Below are 24,313 nucleotides of genomic sequence, written 5' to 3'. Positions count from 1 at the left end.
GTGACGTTGAGAAAAACCGGGGTGCCCATCACTACCTTCCCGGGCAGGCCGCAGGGTGACGGGGGGGCCTGTGGCCTACGGGGCGGCCAGGCGGACCCTTGCAGTATCAGGAAGACTAGCTAGTGAAACAAGCAGGCGCACTGGGATTTTCTCAGGCTAACGCTAAACGCTCCCCAAATGTGCTAAAATCCAACAAAATATTAAAAAGGAATCAAGTTTCCAAAAAAACCCCAACAAACCCTTTAAGTTTTCCACGGCCTGTCCCTCCCCCAGAACTCTTGATAATATCCAGTAGGAAAAACAACCCCTTGAGGCAGGGTTGTTTGTTTTTTTTCCTGTACCATTTCAGCAGATATTTCTGCAAGCAAAAAGAAAAAAAAATAAATCACGTTATATATTTTTAACAATAAAAATGCAGTACAAAAATGTAAAGTTATCTTTTTGGCATATTATCTGTACTGGCAAGAAACAAAAAACAGAATATTTATTTGCTTTTTATCTTTAAAAAAAATCGAAAATTAACTAAAAAGAAAACCCCCAAAATAATCTTTTTAAAAAACAAACCCCAACCTGCCAAAGATATCCAACTATTATGGTTTATGCTAAATCTTGCACAAAAACTCCATGAGAAAAATACACTGATAGCAAAATAAGTAAAAAGGACCTGCAAAAAAGTAAGGAGTTTTACAGTCATACTTTTTTAAATACTTCGGAACGCATATACAGAAGCATCAGCATGAAAATACTTCAATATTTTACTAGAAACGCTAACTTCATACAGTTTCTTTATTTAAATATCTGCAATTCTCAACTCTAATAATACTGAAAAAAAACGATCTTTTGTTTCGAAGGCTCTGTGACTGTCCGTGACGCCGTTCTGGTCAAAAACGGCCCCCTCTCCAGGTCACCTGAATCAACGGGGCCAACTTTGTTCCTCTGATAAGAATCCATGTCGAGTCCTAAGTAGTTCAGTTTCTGGTTATCTCACCGATTTCCCTCCCACACACAGCTTTCAGCCCAACTACTTCTCTACTAGCTCACTAACTCTTTGCATTGAAAATTTTCCCCTTAAAGCAGAACTGGAAACCCGTCTGCCCCCCACAAAAGGATATCCCGCTTCCTATCGGCCATACTTTTCCTCTTCATCCTTAGTCATAAATACATTAAGGCCAACATAACAAAAAAAATCTCATAAGCACTGAAGGTCTCGGCAAATACAAAACTGCAGCATAACCCGCGCTGTGGGAACCTGCTGCCACAGTGACCTACAAACTGGACTGATTGGTTTGCAAGTTTCTACGCGTATCAAAACTGAGATTGTTCCTTCTCTCCTTTGTTTCTGTTTAATCTCTCATCTGCGCATGTGTATAAAGTTCTTTTCCCCCCTTCTTTCGCTCTCTCACAGCCGGCTCTGTCAGTTGTTACCCTGTGATTGCTGCAAGGCTTTGTGCATGGCAGCGGAGGCAGAGGAGGGTTTGATCCAGGGGACAGTTAGCAGGGAGGAGGTGGTGGTGGTCGTCATGGTAACCTGAATCATCTGCTCGTTTTGTATCAGTCTAATGAGGGTTTTGAGACGTTCCAGTGATGACTGAGTCCCTTTCTGCTGGGCCAACAGGCTGGTTTTTAGCTCTAAGCATTTCTGTCAAATAAAGAGAAGAGGAGAGAGAAGGGAAGACTGAGAATACATTCAAATTGGTGTCAAACATCTCTCCAAACATCCTTTTGTGTCTTGAGTGCACGTCCTGCTCAAAGGAAGTATACTCTCCTTTGGGGATAGCAAAACCACAGCTTAACGAATGGAGTAATCATCAGGGCTGCATACACTGCAGCAGCTGTCTAAGGTAACAATGTTCATCCCAGTCCAAATGCATTCAGAGGACGTTTCCGACCTCATCCTGTAGACAGCCTGGCAGAAATGCCTTCTCCAAAGAGATTACTGGCACAGGATTGTAATAGCTGTATTATTGGAAAGTACCGAAGTCACCAGTGAGGTCTCTAAATCTTACCAAAAGGCATCAATAAACATTGGAGGGATAAACCTCATCACGACGCATTTTGTATGTGACACACATTTCAGGGAGTCAGTACTCTGAAGACAAGTTGATCTCTCTAAACATGATGTCAATATCTTTCTGGCAGAAAACTCGATCTCAGACAATACTGTTATACCACTGCAGTCACAAGAAAGTCTTTTTCCTACGGGGTGGCCAAACTGCACCCCACAATCACTTGAAACATTTCATACAAACCAACATGAAAATAAGGGTGACAGTCTGAGCCAAATGAAGGCATCTCAAATCTCTCTCTCATAGCATTATAGAATCATTTAGGTTGGAAAAGACCTTTAAGATCAAGTCCAACCATCAACCTAACACTGCCAAGTCCACCACTCAGCCATATCCCTAAGCACCACATCTACGTGTCTTTTAAATACCTCCTCTTCTCCAAGAAGAGAGAAGGAAGAGTCAGTAATTCTCCTTTCTCTCCCCAACTCTATGCTGCTGCAGCTAACATCCCATCCTTTACACTATCAACCAGCCTGCGAGGGACTATGTGACAGATCAAAAACCTGAGCCTGTCTGCTAGACAGAAAGGGACGGTGGCCTCTCTAATATGTGAAACCACCTGGGCCTGGCAAAATTGGTTATTTGTCTGCAGGTTGGTCCTCCTTGGCTACGGTCCAGACTGTCCAGGGTTGGAGTGAATCTCCAGTCCTAGGGACGCGGGAAATGCTCACTTGAAAGTCAAGTTGTTTGAAAAGTAACCACGTGGAGCTGCTCAGAGATTGGTTTAGATAGGTGAAATCTCAGGTGAAGGATAAATCATGTTGTGTTTTTACCAAATAATTCCATTCCACCTGTGGCATCTATAAAAGTGTAAATCTCTGTTCAGGCAAATGTCAGAAATTAAATGCTCTGTGCTGGAACACCTTTAATTGCTTTTCTTCTTTCAAGTGGATGTATCTCCAATAAATATAATCATCAGCTGATATTACCATTTAAATAAGACAGTGTTGCCCACTGAAAGAACCTGATTCTGCTTAGGTAGAAATGTTACTGATTTTGGAAGCCCTGACATATACCTGGTAGCTGACTGCATCCCCAAATGCTCTTCTTTATCTGAACACCTCATCCCACTGCACCTTCCTACCTACTAAAGATATTCTGTACCCCAGAGTCATTCTTCATACATATGTGTGTTTCCATTAGTGCTGATGGTGGCTATACACACTTACAGGGAATATTCCCCACTGTGATGTCTTTTAATGAGTTATTGCTTTTCCTTCCACTCTATTTTAAATGTGATAAATATTTTAACATGCCTCCTCTGGATAACTGCAATGGTAAAACAAGTAGCAACCAGTCACTCCTGCAGCTGCCACTTTGATTTTTCCAGGGTAAGGAAGTTTCAAATATTTATTGAGACTGCCGTGCAAGCTAACAGCTACCCTTTATGAGTGGGCTGGAGGTGAGGTAGCCCCAAATAAGTTCTTTCACCCATAGAGAATAGGAATTATGGTGTTGAACTCTGCCCATTCATTGCTGCCGAAGACTTGTCTTCATAGCACGGTATGCGCGGGAGACATCTCCAGTCAACATTTAGCTTTAAAACAAGAGAAATGATTGCCAACCCATCCCCAGTCATTAAGAGATTGTTACAACACTCAGCCCCTGAGACAAATAAAGATGGTTATTTCTACCTAATCTCAAGAGTTCTGAGCTACCACTGGAAGACATGCTTGTGACTAAACTTTTCACCTGGAGAATGGAATTGCCTTAAAGTCACTGGGCAGATCAGAGCTGTGCATGGCACTAGAAGGAAGGCAGCCATAGCTATTTTGGTTGGGTTTTGTGTGTAACAGGAATTCAGGTGATTTTTCCTCCTCGCCTGCCAGTGCAGCTTGCTTTTGTCCATAAAGGAAATCCATGTTTTCCCTCAGAAAGAGAAACATATTCACACTTGAACATCTGTAGCTTGGGAGCATAAATCATTTTCTAGCCACAAAATATGAGTTTTTCAGGCATAATTTCTTTATAAACATCTCTGCAGGAGACTCTGTGTCCCCACTCAGGTGTCCTACCTTCACTGCATTGTTGAGAAGTCGATCTTTTTCTTCTAACTGTCTATGCTCACTCTTCAGCTCGCTGCTTCTCTTTAATAACTTTCGCTTCTCTTCTTCTTTGACTGTGGAACAATAAGATTAAGGATGCAGAAGTTAAGAAAAGGACATATGGTAAAACTGTGGGCTTGAGTTTCTGCTTACATGCATGTGTCTATGTCAACGGCTAGCACACAGGACAAACCTAAAGTTACACTGCACCTTTGAGATGAATTAGAATTAATCCTTGGACCACATGTGGTCCTGGAAGCCTCCAAGAAAGAGGTGAAAGTAACCTGCTTTTCCCAGGTACAGCCCCTTATGGCCCTTTTCTTAATAATGCCATGATATCTGGTAGCATTACAACACCTCTTTAATATTAGTGCCATGAAGGACTCAAATGGCATTGCCTGTCACAAGCAGGGAACTCCTTGTCAATAGCTACGTTAAGCCCTACCTGTTTTATGAGTAACATAGGAGTGAACAATAGCCAAAGTTCCAGTCCACGGCACATTGTCATCTTTCTTTAACACCTATAAGCCCAGGAAACAATAAAACGTTAGAACTCCACAAAGGCACACATTAATGTTTTTCTTCCTCCAGCCTCACAGCTCTGCAGGACCAGATCTAGGGTCCTTGTCTCAGAATTCGCATGCTGAAAAGTAACGAGAGAATAATTTGAGCAGCAGTCTCCATTAGGGCTTACTCCTTTACACGTCACTATAAACACTACTACCAAAGAGTGCTAAAAAAGGTTACAAATCCTCTGTTTCTTGTTGCCATGTCCAGAAGACATTCTTCAGCCCCTGACAAGAAGATCTCCACAGTCAGGAACGTTTGTCTACTGAACATGCGAAAGGTTGTTGGTCCATATGAAAACATGACTGCGCATATCTAACCATGGGCTGCTCTGCTCTCTGCAACTGCGTGCTAGAATTTCCCCTTGACATATTCAAGGGAACATAGCAGTGATCTCAATTCTAAATACAAAGAACTCTAAGGCACAAAATCTAAGCCTCCTCTACAATTGTCACTCTACAATTCAGTGACACTGTACTGTTTTAGTAATTGTTTTCCTGTTCATGCAATCAGCATTATTCACAGCAACTAGACAAATTAGCATTTCTGACACGGCTATGATCAATAGCTATGTGTAATAAATGATTTAAAGAAAAGGAAGTGTTCTCTTCACAGCTTTCAGATCCACTAGTGAACAGTGTTTGCTTCTGACACTGTCTCCCTCATCTGTAAGATTTACATTACTTGTCTGGCAACCCCACATGATGGTGGCTTTATTGTAAAAAAGGGAAACAAAGGAAATGAAGAGACATTTTAAAAGGACAAACCTAGCAGATGCGATTACAGGGAAGCTAAGGCACTTGGTGCATGTTCTAGCTCCAACATGATGAAAATACCAGAAACAAATGCCGCAACCTGTACTAAAAACCTCTCGGCATTACTTAGCTAATACGGTCCCCTAAGCTGTGACCGTAGGTTAGATTAGTTTAGTGGTACACAAATTTGAGATTTTTTTTCTTGGCGTGCTACGCTCCATGAAGCTTACCTTCTGTTGGCACTTTGGACAGACCCAAACCCCCTTGGGGGCAGTTTTGAGGGGTGGGTCCAAGCAGTTGAGGTGATATGCTCTGGGACATGTGCCACAGGGCTGCAAGTTAACGCCACGCTTGCAAGCAGTGCAGTGTTCATCGTGGTGGATCTCATTCTGCAAGAGAAGAAGAAGGATGGCTTGGGTCAAGTCACGCCATTGAGAACTTCTCTCTGGACAGCATTCACAGCCACTATTGCAGCAGACAGGCCCACTCAAACACCAAATCTAATTGTCAAAAGCACCCTGGCCACTGTAGAAGACGACAGAAATAATGGTGTATGATAGCAACAAATAAAACCAAATGAAGAGCCAGAAGCAAGTTCCGTAAATTGAAACAGCTAGAAAAGTAAATAAAAACCAACTAATCAAACACAGAGGGAGTCGACGAATATAGGCAGCTTGCAATGTAGAAATTGTTTCACTTGTTCTTGATAAAGTGTCACTCCGACACATGCATCACCATGTGCAGCTCTATTTTGAAGCATGGATCAAAGTCAGTATGTGGATCGCTTGTCCTTCAAGTCCAAAGCAGAAGGAAGCAAGCAAGGAAAAGTTTCTGGGGAAAAAGCACAGTTCCATGTTTTATGCCCGTTGCCTCAAAGAGCAGCTAGGAAAACTGGGTGCTCGAGTACAACCTTTTGCTATGTACCCTCTTCGTCAACTCCTCTAGAGGGCTCCTCTGTCCCTCTGTTCTCCCTGGCACTAATTGTTCTCTGTTCAGATCTCTCTGACAACCTTTCTCCAACAAGACTGATTAGTACTTTGTCTGAAGCAATATATAAAATGAACTAAGACTCATCAACAAAGTTACAATGTCATGTAGTAAATTGCTATGCTAATCTGGTGGCAACGTTAATTACTCTTTGTATAATTAAGTGCATTTTAATAAAGGAGATACTGATTTTGAAACTCTCATGGCTTGTGAATCGTTATAAAAAAACCCTGAATTCTCGTAGTGCTTTTCCAGGAAGGAGAATAATAATTTTGTACCTTTGTTAATTCCAAAAGCATATTTTCATTTTTAGGGATATTAATTATAATCTTTCATGGTAGTTTTAGTCAGGCTTATATCCTGAATTCTAACTCAGTCCTGTCAAAAAATTGCTCACCAAAATATTACTCTTTAGAAATTACCTGCTCAAAAAGTTTTGATTTTAGCCTCAATGTAAAGAGATTTAATCTATACAAACTAGAATGGTTACTCATTTTTCTTAAAATTTTCATTAAAAAGACAAATCTGGACTAGCAATTTCTCAATCAGTGGATTCTACAAAGGGATTAAACTCAAGCCTTGCATAGGAAAGCCCAAGAGTTCATCTGTTTGAAATTCTAACTTAGAGGCTGAAAGATTTATTTAACTGGGAAATGTTTCATACAAGAAGTATGAAAGGCAAAGAGAATACTCCAGTTTTGTACCACAATAGACTACAGTAACCAGAAGCAAGCACTGAATTACATGGGGATGAGAAGGACACTGATAATACACAAATTTTGCTACACATACCTTCCAGAATGGATCCTCATTTGCTAGCATATGAAAGAAGGGCAGAGAACAGATTAGTGGGAAATACATCACTGCGGTGAATGCTAGTTCTCAGCTATGGGAGTAATTTTGGTCAAGTTGTGACATTGCCAAAATTAATGCGGGCAGGAAAGAATACAACAGCAAGCAGTGGAATTAGCATTTGAGATTTAAAAATTTACATTGCAGGCATCCTGTGTCTGAAGATCTGATGCTAAAAAGTACTTGTATGAGAAGCACAGACTCAGTTTCAAATTTTCAAAGGTTTTCATGCAGACCTCCTCTCTGCATGTCACTAGTCCAAAAGTCTTTCTTAAGGACTTCAGCCTGATGGGTGATGAACAGTCTGGCCTTGAACCAGCAAGGCACTCAAGCAGGCGCTTAACTTGGGAGTATGAAAGCGGTGACACTGACTTACCATTAAACACATGTTTAAATGTTCAGCTGATTCATGGCCAAAATGGCCAGCTACTTGTGCGACTGAGCTTTATGTTATCATCAACTCTTTATCATCAAACTACTGCCACCCAAACTGCCAAGATTTTCTGACCTTCTGATGAAACGAGTCTCTAGTGATTGCATTCACAGCCTGATAAGAACAAGAACCACCAGAGCTCGCTGGAAAGCATACCAAGCCTTTCATAAAAATATTTGTGAAATTCATCACACTTTGGTCCAAAAATATAAAGTGAGAACATTTTAACAGCTTTATGGAAACCGCACAGTGGGTTGTAATTTTTGCTGCTGATTTGTAAGGGGCTGGTGCACGCTGTCCCACTGACAAACAGCTGATGGAGAAGCCTTTGTTTGGAATAAAAGTGGAGACGACCAAACTGATATTTCTGTCCGTCAACAAATCCTTCTTCAGCTCCCTCTCTGATCACAAATTGGAGTACAGCTGCCACAAGGTGATCTCTTATATACCGATCAACCTGCTGTTACACTTTCGTTTTACACACATGAAGATGCAGACACATTCACATCTCTCACACATGTAGGAAGAGGAACATAAGAATGAAGGAACAGCTTCACCTCAATTAGACCAAAGGTTTCAAAGCCCGGGGTCCTTTGCTAACAGCATCCAGTGCTGCCACTCCTGCACAGAGTGCAACAACAGGGCAAGCACAGAGTAAATTTTTCTGCTCCAGAAGTATCCTCCCAGATGCTAGCAGTTTATGGACCTCCCTAACCAGGAGTTTGCATCTTCGTTTTTATATTTAACAGCCGTACATCGATTTCTTTTCTTCCATAAATTTGTCTACTTTTTCCAACAATTGTAGCGTCCTTTGGCAATGAGTTCCATAATTAATTGCAGACTTATAAAATCTGTAGATGTCACTTTATATACACAAATACACACACAGATATCCACTGTGATACGACACCGCAATTACTCAAGGGATATAAATGTTATTCAGATAAACAGGGGCTTGATAATTGAAGAGTCTTTTCTACAAATGATACATGTCAGGTGATGTGACCTCATTTCAGGTAAGACATTTTCAGATAAATGAATCCTGATTAATTGACATTTTGCTGAAAATTTACAAGAATTGTTTTCTTCTGCATTTCTGGAAATGACAGTTGTTTCTGGTACTTCATAGGGGTTGTTTTAGTTTGTTTATTTCTCTTTTCAGCTCACTTTTACTAACAAGTTTTAAGCATTTTAAAATATGTCCACTTCTGCCTTCCAGTTGCTGAAAAATTAAACTGAAGACATTTTTTTTAAACGAGCATTTTATAAGAGAAGGGGAAGTCATCTCTGCAGTGAGGGCCGACAAGTACACCACTGCAGCCCCAAGCTGTCTGCGACAGCAGCTGCCTTCGGTTCAGAGCTTACAGAGCATCGGGCACAACAGTGCCCCATGCACATGGCTAATAAACCCCTACAGAGGCAGCGAGTTCTGCTATAAAGAAGTCCATCTTAAAACTGCCAGAATATGCAGAATCCTAGTGCCCATTCTGGATGCTGGAAAAAGCAAAGATGAAGGACTTGAAGAGGAATTAACAATTAAGAAGAGTGGAAATCACCAAGCGGCTCTGAGACAGACGCGTCACTGGAGCTCTTGTCACCTGCCTACTTCCTTGCAAATAAAATGGCAAACCCATGGCAGAAAGAAGGCCAGCGATATCAAACCCCAACTTAAACGAAATCCCCTGAGGGGCTAACATCACGGCTTGCTAACATTGCCATTCTCTCCTGGTTTTCCCATGTGTTTACATGGGAAAAACAAGGGCTATGATAAGACAAATAATAAATTATCATTTTAATTTTGAAGATAAAAATAAGGCAGGAATAATGTTTTTTTCCACTGGGGCTCACACGAGCATGGGCTCCTGCTAAGAGGCATGTCATCATAGCTGTTTACTGTGTAATAACCCCTCTTGTCCTCTGAGACCCTATGCATTAGAGGCACATGGTAAGTAGGCCAATTGTTTGCACCTAGCACACGGAAGTTTTGAAGGTAGAGAGATGCACCGCTGCGTTTCAGTTGCTGATCCTGTGGCACAGGAATTCAAGGCAGGGCCAGAAAGGTGAATCTCAAGCACTAAACATGACACTGGACAGGGATATCAAGCAAACACTGAAAAACTGTCAAAACTTCATGTCTTAATTGGAATTATCCCTGTAAACGCTCCTAATGCTGAAATAATATTTGGCTTAGAAAAATGCCTGTCTTTGCTTACCTCTAAGGCATCACAGTAGAGCCTAAGTGATAAAGGCAACATGAGAGTAAGGATTTAATCACATTTCTTTATCGGCTTTCTCTCCTCTTCTGAAATGGAACTCAAACTTCTGACTTTCCTTCTTAAAATCCTGCATGGGCCTTGTCTGAAGAATTAAACTGTACTCAGTGTTCTCCTTCTTTCATATCCCACCTCCCAACTCTTTGTCTTTTCTGTAGGTTGCACGTTTTTCCTGGAATGAGATTCTTCACACGAGCTAATCATCATCATCCCCAAATGGCTCCTCTGAGTTGTCCATTCTCAAGGCTTTTACCATGAAATTTTCAGCATCTGAAGTTCTTATAAATACAAGATTGGAAGGCATCTTCAAAGACGTCAAATCTAGATTTATGGCTCCAGCTCTTGGAGTCAGAAAAATTGTGTGTTTTTTCAACTATTGTTTTTAAAGTAAAAGGTATGGTAAATTTCTAGCCCTTCAGGATGTACAGCGGTTTCTTAAAGCTGATGAGAAGCAGCAAATGAAAAGCCCGGAACAGTAATTATTTTTTAAATCCCAATTTTTCAATATATATTTTTATGCATTTGGGGTTGGCAACACTGCCTTCTTCAATCAGGCCTTTCACTGCATGGTGCTTGCAATACCAGAGATCAGATTTTCCACTGATTGCAGAGACTTTGGATCCGTTTCAGCACAGTTTTGAACTTTAGCCTTATCCTTCAATTGTTTTTGCAGCAAAACCGTCTATTTTCACTGCACACTAAAAAGTGCAGGGACCTTACACGAAGTAATGCCCTATGGTACCCTCGCAGTAATTCATATGAAATCCTACTAATAAATATTTAACATGTCATTAGAATAGTAGTATATTCATTTTAAAACATGCTTACCTCTTGTTGAAAGGAACAAGGGGTTATTCAAATAATTTGATGCAAGACGTTTCCGCTACAAGGGAAAAGAAACCAACCACAGTGTCACTGAAAAGTGCTCTGGTTGTCTCCTACCATTTCATATTAACAATCTCCATGAGCTTCCCTCATACAGAACCAGCTATCCAGAAGCCAGTTCTGTGACTCAGAATATTTGTTGCTAACCCCCGAGACAGTCACACAAACAGATGTATTATTTACCTTTCTAACAATCTTTCATTAGAACACTTTGATGCGCACTCGATTTTACTAACGAGAGAGAAATGGAAATTGCAAATTGTATTGATTGCGTTCCAGGATACGTTGTAAAGGTCAGTAAGAGCAAGGCAACAGCAACAGTAACTCCAAACCTAGCAGATAAACAATGTCCAAAAAAAACCTGTGTAATAAACTGTTGCTGTGAGATTACATCTTTATTTGCGTATATAGAAATGGTGCTGAACTTCCCACCTGCAGAAAAGCATTGCTACCTTCTGTGACACTTGCCTACAGTTCCTAGGAACATGTTTTGTTTGCAAGCAGTGTATGTGGGCCTAAGCAAAATATTTCTCTTTCAGAAGTTAATGTGTAGACCTCTAGGAGCTGGCAGTGATTTCAATCTGCTGAGGTCACAGGTCACCCAAGACTTTCAAACTTGCAAACACAGACCACTGGAAACCTAACTGAGATGTTTAATTCAATGCAACCCATCGCCAACTTGTCAGATGGTAAAAGCCGTTGGTCAATAGCAAGCCAGGCTTCATTAACAGTCTGTGTAACCCCTAATTGTTTCTCTGACCCATCCAATACCTGTACAGCAGGACCGGAAACAGTACCATTTTCCTCCATTAGATATTGTCAGACTCTTCTTGGAGGAAAATTAGAGGGTTTTTGCTAATAAATGATTTACTCTGTGGCGAGTAAACTGTTCTCTTATACACAGGTGCCTGCCAATCTGTTAATGAATTTTGAATTGATGTTTCTTCCTTCAAAAAATGCCCAGCCTGAAACTTGACCCTTTCCTATGTAAAAAACAAAACAAAACAAAACAAAACAAAACCACAAAACGCTATGGAGAATGGGAGAATAGAATGGTATCCTCTTTTTTTTTTTAAGAAAAAAGCTTTGAAAAGAAAAAGCACAACATTCAAGTGAAGACATAAGACCGTGATCACATTTGTGTAATCAAGGAAGTTAGCATCACCACTACAGATGCTGAGCTCCTGCCGTTTCGAGGGGCGTTGGCAAATAAAAAGTCTAATTTATATGCAATTTCAATTTAAACAATCATGAATTAAAGATCATTCGGCAGACTAACCGTAAATTAAACTGCACCAAAATGCCTGAAATGCCACAAAATACCTCAACTCACTGATTAGCAAATCAATCTGAGCAGCTAATTGATCAGAGAAAAACCATCTGCCTCCATTTTACTTGAACAGCATTCCCCATGGTCAGTTCTTAATGACAACTCCTAATGAGGACACAGCTGATCAGCCACAGGACTCTCTCACAGATATTTCTTCCTCCACGCCATCTTTCACTTCAGGATATGCTTTTGAGAATAGATATAATGAGATGTATGAACTAGGGGTGCAGCAGACCTCCTCAATCGCCTCCTCCATCCCTGCTCCAAGATAACTGAGTTTCTCACAAATGCTGATCAGACTATGCCACAAAACTCTGCTGCAAGTATTTAAATAAACTTATCAGGACAAAAAGGTCTAAGAGGAGAGACTATTAATGCTAGCAAGGCTAAGGTTCTTACTGCGTTAAATACTGGATGTACAGACATCAATACTTGCTCTGAAGAGGTCGCTAAAGAAAAGTTGAGGAGTTCTGAAGAATTCAAGTGCCCTGAGCTGCTCTGGAGTATAAAAATCCCCAATACTTTGAAAAAAGGACAGTCAAGCTGCTAAGCAGCTTGACTACAGTGGTGGGTTTCTTCTTAGCCTTATCTGTCTGCTGTCTGGCAACAAACATAGGAATCTGAAATGCTGGCATACCAAAAATTCTGCATAGCTGCCACCTAAATAAAGAAAAGTCACTTTCTTAAGGCTTAAAGAACTCAGAACACAGAGGAATCTTGCTTAAATGGAGAGCTGGCTGCAAATCAGTTTCATTCCTGTAGGAAGTTGAAATAGTAACCCCAAACTATGGTGAAATTTTAAAGGTGGAATTTTAACATGCTGAATAAACACCTATATGTCAGTTCAGAAACAAAGAAACAAACAATTTCAGAAGAAGTTAAGTCTATTTATATGCTGACCAGGTTTGCAATCCAATACTATGTAGGACGAAATTTTGCTACTTCCATAAATGTAACAGCATAAGTGTAACAGACAACAGAGATTATCCAGCGCATTTTATTTTTAATTATGCATTATTATATTTATTATGCAGGCTTCCATACCCCCTGCAGGGTGCACTGATTCTTAAACCAACACATCCCTTTTATGAATGTCACTAATGAAAAAAGCAAATTTCTCCATTTATTATTTGGCACATCAGAAAAGAGAAATAGCAATGCAAGTTTGAACATAACGCACCACTTCGGTTCTTCAGTTCTGACCTAAAGGGACCATCTGCGTGGGTGAAAGAGTAATTAGGCCCCACATTAATTTAGTCCTTTTGGCCTTTATTAAAACTAAGATGAATTCTAGTTTGAAGCAAGTGATGTTGTGGGGTGAAAACCTGTTGCTTAGCTACTGAGATGAGATCTTTTCTTTCTTTTCCACATCGATATCTCTTTACAACTAAATCTGTGTTTCTGCATTCATATATACTTTTGTAATAAGAAGCACTTAAACCTTTTATTGACATGGAATAGAACCGTGGTAAAAAAAGTGAATGATAAAGTACCTCTGTTTCCAAGAGTCCACTGTAGGCTGGATTTGCTGTGCTTCTTCTCTTTCTTTCCTGACGCTTGCTCTGGATTTCTGTAACCATGGAAAGAAACATGAATTGTGCGTTTCTCATTCATCAGGGAAAAATGTAGATCTAACTTGTTAAGCAAGATGCTCTTACCCTCAACCCCTTGGGCTTTGTGTTCAGTTTCAGTTTCTAAAGTGTAATTGGGTTGCATCAGCATTGATATTTGCTGCAGTTCAAGGTTTGACATTAATCAGCTCTTCCTTGCAAGATTCAGAACACACGCATTTTTTATTTTTTCCCCTCCTCCAAGGTAGACTTCTGCTGCCCTACAAGATTTTTATTATGATCCCTTCAGACACATATTCAGCAAGCATCAACAGAGAGCTTTCAAAATACTATCAACATCTGCTATTAACAAACATGAAGCATTTAAAGCAGTTAAGCCTTGTAATTCGTATCAGATGAAAGCATGGAGATCCTTTTAAATGTAATTTACATTACTTTTCCTCTGCAGAGGTTAGAAAAAGCACGGTCGGAATGGCATGGCTAGATTCAGTTCTAACTAGGGCGTGATGATTTATCCATCCAAAAATACACAACTTCACGATCCTGAGCATGCAAAATGTTGTTACGAGCCATACATGTATTTGTGTCACTGGAAAGAACAGTGCAAAGACAGGCTCACTGAATTGCAGTCCTGTCTGGAAAAGGGTGAAACGCTAGAGAACTCCCTTCCGCTAAGTGGTACCACCTATTCAAAACAGTACTTGCCGAGGACTGCATTTAGCAACAATTAGTCACGTGCATACTTCTGTAAACACACACAGAAAGAGTGTGCGGATTCCCGGCTCACTGAAACCTGCAGATTTAATGCTACTTTCACCTGAGCTAGGATTTCATTTCTGTCGTATGGGATTTCTTTTTCCAGCTCTTGACGTAAGTTCAGAATGGTGAGATTATTATCACCATGTATTTTAGAACCTACTTTTTATTTCGATAATGAAGTAAGGGCAGACCTAATTTAGCAAGGAGAGCCACCCAGTATGCATCCCATGACCTGAAGTGCGCGCAGCTGGGCTGGTGCTCTATTGTAAAATGTTTCCTATGTGCATATTGTAAGGCAAAGTTTGGACTCTGAACTGGCCGGAGCTTCAGCCCAGAGGACCAGGAGTACACCCAACAGAAACTCAGGACACCATCTGGTTCTACAGAAGGTCTGGCATCTTTCATCAATGTCTAAGCTAAAGAGATCTATCTCAGAACATCCTCAGTGCCAGAAAATGGCCTTCAGGGTATTGAGTACTATCTCCCATTTGCGATCCAACAGTAAGATACAGTCCAGCCTTCAGGATGTTTATGATACATGGGAATAGGATTTCCAACATATAGTTCTGGGTTCCAGGCACCCATTCCAAATGTTGATCGCTTCTCCACAGAGTAAAAGGGGCCACATACCACTTTAAGTGTTGCTAAAGTAAATGGTATTAGTATTGCTGGCCATGTCTTAGACACGACGTCCCTAGAGACGAGGACAGCACTCTGCAGGGATTTTGTACTGCCCTCAGTTCCAAGCTATTGATTTGAAACTTTTCATTCATGAAGGACTATTGGCTAAGCCGCCACTCTTGGAGTGATATATGTATCAGAAGGAAACTGGATAGACAAGAGAAACAGAAGAGCGACTACTTGCATATTCTGGCTGGGTTTTCCCACTGGCACAGGAACATGTCACCTCTCATGCTCAGAAGGTGTCTTCTCCCAGGGCAATTCAAAGAGTACAGACAGGTCTGTGTTCACATCTGACATGAGCTAGACATATGCCGCCATGTGACTCAGGGAGCTATGCAGAATCTCACTACCAAGAAACGTGTGATCCGAGCCTGCACCGAGACGTGCGATAAACACCATGGCTGCAACCAATGCTAGTGTCTTGTTAACATCCTCAGTGCTACGCAGACTTCAAACCAGAGGATCTTGTATGGATAACAGTTCTGTCCCATTGTGAAAGTATTTCCTACGAAATGCTTGTCTGGCTATGCTGAAACCACCATACTGAAGCTTCCAAACCCTTTGGCATTCTCTGAAGGGAATCTGGCCTCAGCAGCAGAGTAAATCCTAGACATGGATCCCATAGCCTGCCACAGAACCACCGGAGGAGCGATGGTTGTTCTTGATGTCAGAGTCAGTTCTTGTAAGCGGAATGCTCTCAGAGCCAAAATGTGCAAGAAATGACACAACTGAGGAACTGCTTCCCTTGATGCTGGCCAAGAAATGGAGGAAGTGGACCTCCACTAACTCTTTGCTTTGATTTCAACAGCGTGAGCTGGAGCCGTGGTGCCCGCAGCCAGGCTCAGTAACCCACCCTATGTGGTTAGTAAATCCAGGGCTTGCAGCACCTCAGCACCCTTGTGGCACTGCAGGGAAAAAGCTGGAGTTAAGGCAGCCCAGGCTTAGTCTTTCCGAAGCGATCACAGATCATGACTTTTCACTGCCCCAGAAAAAGAAACAAAGAATTTGAGAATTTCTGTGTCCATGACTGGGCCGAGTGTCTTCACAAGAGGACTGTGATGGATCTGTAGCTCTCTGCCCTTTTGGGTCCCAGGTTTAAGAGAGAATTTCTTCCGTACATGCTCTCACCAAGGCAACAGAAATATTTGATGGAGTCTGAATCACACATGTGGTAGCTACCTGGAATGCAGCTTTGGAAGAGGCATCGCTATGGTACAGAGATAAAAGCTGGCTGGGGGAAAAAGTAATAGCAGTGGGAATAGATGGAAATAAAGACGGAGAGAGAGAGTAATGAACTGAAACAGCTCTAGGTGTACTCTACCCTATGCAGCCATCAGGGAGGGAGAGCACAATTTCAGCACTTTATTTATGGAAACTGAACAAAAAATATCTGTGCTTTTGATATAAAGAGTATGTACATCTAAGAGTGTATCTGTAAATAATCACACCAAGATAGAACAGAAGCATATGCTGGTATACTATCTTTTGTTACTTGTTACTTCTGCTAAAATGTATTGTGTATATTTCAAAACAGAGCTTAATAAATTAGAAATAAATAACTTGTTTCAGATGATTAAAACATTCCAGTAACCTAGATGGAAATATTTCAGGGGTTTTAATTTGCTACGGTAAAACAAGATGTGCATTTTTAGAATGACCTGAACTGAAGAATTCTTTTAAAGTTTTCTAGTTTTCTATTTTTTTATTTTTTTTTTTTTACACAATGGTAATGCTAAAAGGTGTTCTAATAGCCCAGAGAAAGAGATTTATTATGTTACAACCACGCACTGCATCACAGAATTGGCCTATCTTATTCCTTAGTTTACTAATTTAAAAAATATAACCCAAAGAGAAAAAGAAACCTCTAAACTGTAATACATTTTACAGAGATGAATAAATTTGAAGATAGCTTTATGGTGGAGGCAAAGCTTCAATGAGCTGCTGCCTTCATCAATAAACACTCTGGATGGTTATTCTGTGAGGCCCGTAATGACAATTTATCTTCAGTGCAAGCCGTACCTTGCAGAATGTCAGTCAGTGGAGGTGCCTGTGTTCACTCACTGGTAAAGGCCTCAAAAGATGCCTCGCACTTGGGCTCTGCAGAACAGAGCTCTTTTCGCAGTGAGGGGAAAGGTGTTCCTCTGGAAGTTAGGAGGAAAGGCTGCTAGGCTGATAAAGGAATCCATATAGAAGTGGATCATAGCCCTTCACCACAAAATTAATGAATAAAATGAAGAAAAGCAGTAACACTGTGAATTAATGATACTGAGTGAATAAGCTTTTAATGACCCAATCTTGATACAGTTTAATTCCAAAAATGTGAAATTGAGAAATACGTTAGAAGTACTCAAATAAACTGAACTGTGTAATGACCATAGCTTCCTGATACATAGCAATGGCTGATAACCATAAAGATGACATAGCACTAAAATAATAACCTTTAGCTTGTGAAAGCTCTAAGGGTATTTTTGACAGTTGTAATCACCAATACTCATGAAGAAATACCCTTCCATAGTAAACAGCTCTTGGTGGGAGCCATTTAGTTGAAGCTAGTAGAAATATTAAAAGTGAATTTGTCTGAAGGAATTGATTCTGCAGGATTAGTATTGTCGCAGTTAGGTTCAAAATGTGCGTCTCCACACTTACTGTAGAACAAACAGTCCAGAGTGGTATTTGGTGTTTTGAACATAAGCATTAAATCCACACAAACAATTTATTAGTTCCAATAAAATCAAAGGGTAAAGAATTATTCAAAATGGAGTTCTCTCTGTTGTAAGCATAATTTGCACTTCAGCATAATTTCAAATGTTGTCCTATTTTCCTTAGACAAAGAAAACAAGAACCAGTCATCATTTGCACTTTTTGGATTATAAATCTTCTCCCAAAATTGCTGTAGCTTTTTAATTTCCATTTCAATCCATTACCATTAAAGGATTAAAAAGGCTGATGGCTTAAAGTTTCTTTAAACTGCTTTCAAATTCTCAGTCACTGGGACATTAAACGATTTTCTAAAATGCAGATTTAAAGAGGAAAGACACTGAAAAAAGACAACAAGACCCACAGAAAACCTGCTGCATATATTGAGGAGACCTTACAATTAGGATGCTATTTTCTCCCTAATTCACAACCTTTTAAGGAAAAAAAAAACAAGAGAATTTTACTAAAAAGAAATCAAGCTGTAAAACGGTAGATACCACTTGAGTCAGCAAGGTATCTAACCACGTGCCTAACTTTACAGCACATAAAACTTAAACTCAGTGCACTGGAAATTCCTAAGTATTTTGCTGACGATGGTCCATGGGATGGGTGGTAAATGTCCATTATCACTAACATTTTTTGTGATCAAGAATCATTGTCAGCTGACATGGATATACCAGATTTTTCTCCTTATACTGGTGGAACCACACCAAGTTGTATTAGCTGAGCATGTAAGTAAAACACATCAAGCTGTAGACGTTTTCTTAAAAATAGCTGTATCTTCTCTGCCCGTGAAAACTAACCCATTCTGCCAAGAAACTCCAACTCATCTCACGCCACTGGCAAATTTGCCAAACAAACTCTTTTTTTCCCCCTCTTCTTTGTGTTTTCAGAAAGACAAAGCTGAGGCAAAGAAAGGTACAAATCTGCCACCTTTTGCAAGGTATTTTTGGAAGGTTGGAAAATTAAACTGAACACTATGCGATACTGCATTTAGTTTATGCACAATATTTGTTTGAATTCATATTCAGAAGCCTAGGAAGCATGCTAGCAGCTCTCACACGAAAGCAGGATCAGATTGGAAGTTTGTTTACTTTTTTGTCTAAATGGGGAGAAACGGAGGGAAGCAAGTTTTGTGAGAGGTAGTTTTCTAATTTGCTTAAACTCTTATAAAACAAATGCCAGATTTTCACCACTATTTTTACATGTTCTGTGGAACTCTAGAGACGACGGATGATTAACTCAAAAAGTTAAAGTCCATCTCATACGGGAAAAGAGGAGGGGGCATGCTTACTACAGAAGATCTGGGTAAACATCTTTGAACTTCACTAATTCTTCAACCAGATCAGTGCCGGTGAAAGTCTTTGCAGGCTTTTTGCCTCACTATTGTCTTCCAGTTGTTAATATCCGTTAAAGGACCATGATGACTGAGTAAGCCCAAACGCTGGTTTATGCCAAGCCTGCTAGTGCTGGCTGCAGAGACAGTTCTCACGCCCCTTGAGCTGTGCAATGGGATGGGAGGCAAAGCAAAGTAAGGTCACCCATTATTTTGAGGCTGAAAAGCACAATTGTGCATAGAAAACTTCGCACCTGATTTTTTATTGCCCTTCAGAGGAGAGAATCACCAATTCCTCTTGGCTGCTCTGCAGCCAAGAGAAAAGATTTCACTCAAAAACTGAACTGTAAAACAACATATGCCATCTTACCTTCCAAATGTTCTGTTGTAACCAGTCCTAATGCTACCATGAAGGCAATTTTCTAAGGAAAAAATAAAACAGGGGTTAGATTTTCTACTACAACAATGGTAGAATTAAGTAAATAAATACATCTAGAATTGACAGAATAAACCCAGTAAAGGTCTTTTAGAAATGTATCTTATTGGAGTGCATAGTAATATGGCAAACTTTAACTGAAGATTTGTTTCAGATACGCCTAGTCAGTCACATCCTACTTGTATGACTATATGAACTTTAGCAGTTCAGAGACTTATGAAGCCAATGCTGTATGACTACCGATTTTATACAGCACATGATCAAAATTCAGTCAATTCGATTTCACATTTCTAGCTGCTTTGTTACTCCACTCTTTAGAGAAGTAATTATCTATTATTATTACGATCTGGACATGGCACTGCTTTTATTGGATATGACCAAGCTGTATGATGCAAAACAAGACATGATACACTTTCACTAAACTTTACAACACTAAACAAGACATCTGAAGCATATTGAAAGCCCTCTCACCCAAAAAAAGCTTCCAGAAACTTCTCTTCCCGAGTTACAAAGAGAGTACCCCATGCACGAATTATGAAGAGGTACACTGATCCAATATTTTCCCTTTAAATGGTGAGTGAAAAAACATCTTCCACTGACACTGGTGAACTCATTTTGCAGTGAGGAATCTGATCTAAAATATTACTCATAATTATTTTACACTGTATATGCACAAAAAACATCTGCATACTAACAAATTTTCTGATAAGGCAAGTACTGTAGCAGACTCTAAATTTTCTGTCAGTGATTTTTATTGGGAAATTTTTCCTTGCAGAAGAAATTTTGCTGAAGCTTTTAATCCATCTTTCTGATCAAAAACTGATAGTGTTGTTCCAAATCCAAACTGAATGGAACTCCTTGGTTTGAAGCCACACATCCAGGACCTCAGGGATCTCTTCCTCTTTCTGCCATGATGAACAATCTTGATGGATCACGTTACCCAAGTGGCATTTTCATGAGGTGCTATTCCGCAGGAGAGACAAACTGACTACAAAACCTGAGCTATTAGGAAATCTAACCAAGCAAAGCCTACAATCCAACTCTGATAAAGCATTCAAAGACCACAGGACGATGCAATTATCATACTCACCCAAAATAAAATGTGTAGATTTAGGTCAAACTAAAATACAGTGTTTAAGTGGCAGAAGGTCAAAACATTCTGTTTCAATCAGAGAAGTGTCAGGAGCACACATTTCAACACTTACAAGTCAAAATTAGTTTGACCTTCTTGTATTATGAAAAGCCTGATGATTCAACTTTTCATTTCAGTTCAGGAAAAAATGAACTAGTAAGTCACTGGAACTACCATTTCCTTTGCAATTCTGACTTTCACATAGTGAAATTGTGAAAGCAAGCACATCCTCATTTTGTAGATAAAAAGATCTAGCTATGGTGTGGGTTCTTCAAAACCTAAGGGTCAGGATGGACACCTATATGCCTCTAACATATGTGAAAATATCTCTGTCGAACAGGTGAACTAACAACCTCATAGGACAGGAATATTTTCTTCACATGATCTCCTAGTATGGAACTCTCCCTGTACATTAAAAAATGGTGACGTCAGATATCATCACTGTCAATTTAGATATATTCATGCTATATTTCTGCCTTCTGTAACTGTGGTAATGGCAAGCGCATGTGTTCATTTGCATGTCAGACCTTGATTTCAGTAACATTCACTCCTTACATGTCTAAAACACCAGCTAGACACAGTGGGGGCTCTACACCTGAAGACAAAGATGAATATTTGATCTGCGATCCACTGTGCAGATCTGAGAAGAAAATTAGTCAATTGAGCAGAATTACAAGCTTCACCTCACCCCCACCAAAAAGTAACTTTGTGGTAGGATATGTCTCAGCACTCTGAGCAGAAGTAATAACAACATTTAGGTATAGAATCAGAAAGCTGGAACGGTTAATGTGCAATTGTATTTTCCCAGTGGAGCACAGAATGACTATATTACCCAAAGACTAAACTGCAGGGGGAGCATACATTTTCTGACATCTAAACTAAAATTATTTGACTACTGGAATGCCCGCTAAACAATTTCCTCTCTTCATACTAAAATTATTTCAATATATATCCAATTAAATGTAATGACAGCATACTTCCTTAACATATGAAGAACCTTCATAAATGGACTCGATAATTATCTCACTAGTAAAGACAGGAAGGGTTAGCTTTTATAGATATTTGAAAGATAGTTCCTTTTAAAAAAACAACAGTAGAAGTTGTGTTCTTTTTAATAAGCATATTATATTAACAGCATATTTTTTTATGAGTTTTGCCATTTCACATTCATGCAGATTGTTGGATTCAACTCAAAATACTACTTCCGCCGAAATGCTTTTCTTTCAAATATCACAGAGTCTATTGTTTCTCCTCTGTGCACAAAATGGAGGCTTCAGTTTCTCCAGATTTTCAACCCAGGCCTAACGCTAGCATTTAGTTCACAATTGCAATGTGTCTCTCTTGTCCTTCTTACGTGGGATTAAAAACACTGTTAGCTAAATAACCAGCATTTACAGCAGTAATTTTTCTTATAAATAAAAAACTGCTAGAATGTCCTGGAAAATGTTGCCAGAAACTTAAAAATTAACTAATATAAAATTTTTAAAAAGCAAAAACTTTTGGGCAGAATTCTGTTTCTTTCTGTGCTGAACTCAGGTCCTTTTAAGAAAAAAACAAAACAAAACAAACCCCAAACCCTCAGGTACTTGCTCCCAAGAGGAAGAGCTCCCTTGCATAATTCCTTAATTTCTTTGCAGAAGTCATTCTGGTGGGAGAAGGCCCATGGCTAGACAGCCAGTTACTGGCCTCCAACCCCAGCAGAGCTGCGCCGATGGCAGGGAGCGGGTGGCCCACTCTTCCAGACCCTCTTCCGCCCCAGGGGGACTGAACCCTCACAGCTCATATCCCAGGAGAGGGCTCTGACCACTGGACCTGGGACACCCTGGGTGGCCGTGACCATCCATCCTGCTTCTGGGAAAGTCACCCCACAGCCAGGCATCCAGGCATCCTGGCCACAACATAGCGGACGCGAGGGAGTTTCCTTTAGTCTAATGATGATGTTCTTGGGAAAGGGGAAATCTTCAGTTTATGCAACATGCATAGGTATTGCAGGTGGCCGTGTCCAGGATCAGCTTCATGGCTTTCCAGCAGAATGAGCAAGCCAGGAACTAAAGACAGTAATTATCCTCAGCCTTTTCTGTACGCTCAGTAACTGCATATGGGATTCCTGGCTTCTAGTAAGTCTGGTTATTTCCGGTTTAATTTTGTTTAAATTTTCAATTTAATTTGTTAAATCCCAGTCTGTCACGACTAACACTTATGTAGAGCCATATTGGAGTTCCTGCCTCGGTTTTGTACTTTGAAGACAAATAAAGGTGTGGAGAGAAGTGCCTAGAGTGCTTATTTTCTTTTAAAAAATGGGATGGTATCTTTGTGACTCTTTGCCTTAAATTTAATCATCTGTTTAAAAGCCATGAGTGCTTTTAGAAATGCGCAGTATGTCTTTTCATGAAGCAAAACAAAGATTTTTACAAAACCATTTCATTTTGTAATTACATGTTCTATTTATGTCATTACATGTATTTACACTAATTATGCTGTTAGTTCTAATTACACTAATTGCATAAATACATGATAATCAACTAAAGTTTACTTTCAAAGAACAAAAGAAATTAACTCTAGACTTACATATTTACGGCCGTGAAACAAATCTATGAAAAGAATCAAAGAATCGTCATACTTAAGGGCATAGCTTCAGCATCCTACACCGAAAACTGTGCTTGCCGAGACCTCAGCATACACCAGCATACACGGTAGGAACAACGTTCTCGGTTACAAAAAAAGGTAGTCAGGATATTCTAGTCAGCAATTTAATGAAAAGCTTATTAAATTGATGAATGCTATACCAAAAAGTGTCCCCAGTCCCATGGTCTCTTCCTGCATCTCTCAAGAAGATTTTTGCTCAATAGTCTTTCTGGAAGGATAAGTTACAGGCAAGGAGAACAGATGGTTTCTCTAACATTCTGTTTCTAAGCAGGATCTCCTAGCCTTTCTGCCCACAAGGTGCTACGCAACAAACAATCTTTTGAAAACACCTCTCCAAGCAAAACAGGACCCTATAGTCCCGCCATTCAGTTGCAATGAAGATTCATATGAGGGTCAGATTTTAAACTTGGGAGATTTCATAACCGCAGTTCTGCAGCGCTTCTGCATAAGGCTGTGATATTCTAGGCTAAGAGCCACTATTTATCCTTAACACCGTTTTAACTATACGAACCTCTTAAAATGGTAAAACGAATGACCACCCACATGCCCCAAGTGACATTATACATTTATATTGTAATAATCCTCTTAAACCTACAGCTCCAAGGATGTTTTCTTGCTACACATTTATTAGACTAGTAAGGTTAAGATTTCACATGAGCTGAACGTTTCCACAATAGAAGTAGATTCAGTTTGTATAACTTCTCAAATTGCCTCAAAAGTACGCACAATTTAATGTTGAGTATGTCTAGTCAAAAACCAAAATGCCTGTTAAAGAGAGACTCTATTTCTACAAGGACTTCTGATTTATATTTTTCATTTGCACAGCAAATATAGTTCATGAAAGAGATTAAATCTTATA

At 39.9% G+C, this 24,313-nt stretch overlaps 1 protein-coding gene across 4 annotated transcripts in view; it reads right to left on the bottom strand.

The window, feature by feature from the left end:
• Window positions 1-337: 337 nt before the first annotated feature.
• Window positions 338-24,313, bottom strand: part of PHF21B (PHD finger protein 21B) — a 167,903-nt gene continuing 143,927 nt past the window's right edge. For all 4 annotated transcript variants that reach the window (XM_074590589.1, XM_074590612.1, XM_074590623.1 and 1 more), the window contains 8 exons: window positions 19,611-19,662; window positions 13,687-13,763; window positions 10,807-10,861; window positions 7,213-7,235; window positions 5,664-5,822; window positions 4,557-4,632; window positions 4,082-4,185; window positions 338-1,639 (listed from right to left, as the gene is read on the bottom strand). In XM_074590589.1, the coding sequence (XP_074446690.1) occupies window positions 1,415-1,639; window positions 4,082-4,185; window positions 4,557-4,632; window positions 5,664-5,822; window positions 7,213-7,235; window positions 10,807-10,861; window positions 13,687-13,763; window positions 19,611-19,662 (771 nt within the window). In that variant the 3' untranslated portion in view covers window positions 338-1,414. The remainder of the gene's footprint in view (window positions 1,640-4,081; window positions 4,186-4,556; window positions 4,633-5,663; window positions 5,823-7,212; window positions 7,236-10,806; window positions 10,862-13,686; window positions 13,764-19,610; window positions 19,663-24,313) is intronic.

Source organism: Larus michahellis, chromosome 1, assembly GCF_964199755.1.
Source record: "Larus michahellis chromosome 1, bLarMic1.1, whole genome shotgun sequence".
Classification (NCBI taxonomy): domain Eukaryota; kingdom Metazoa; phylum Chordata; class Aves; order Charadriiformes; family Laridae; genus Larus; species Larus michahellis.
Note: the sequence above shows the minus strand (reverse complement) of the source record. Positions and strands in the feature narration are given on the sequence as shown.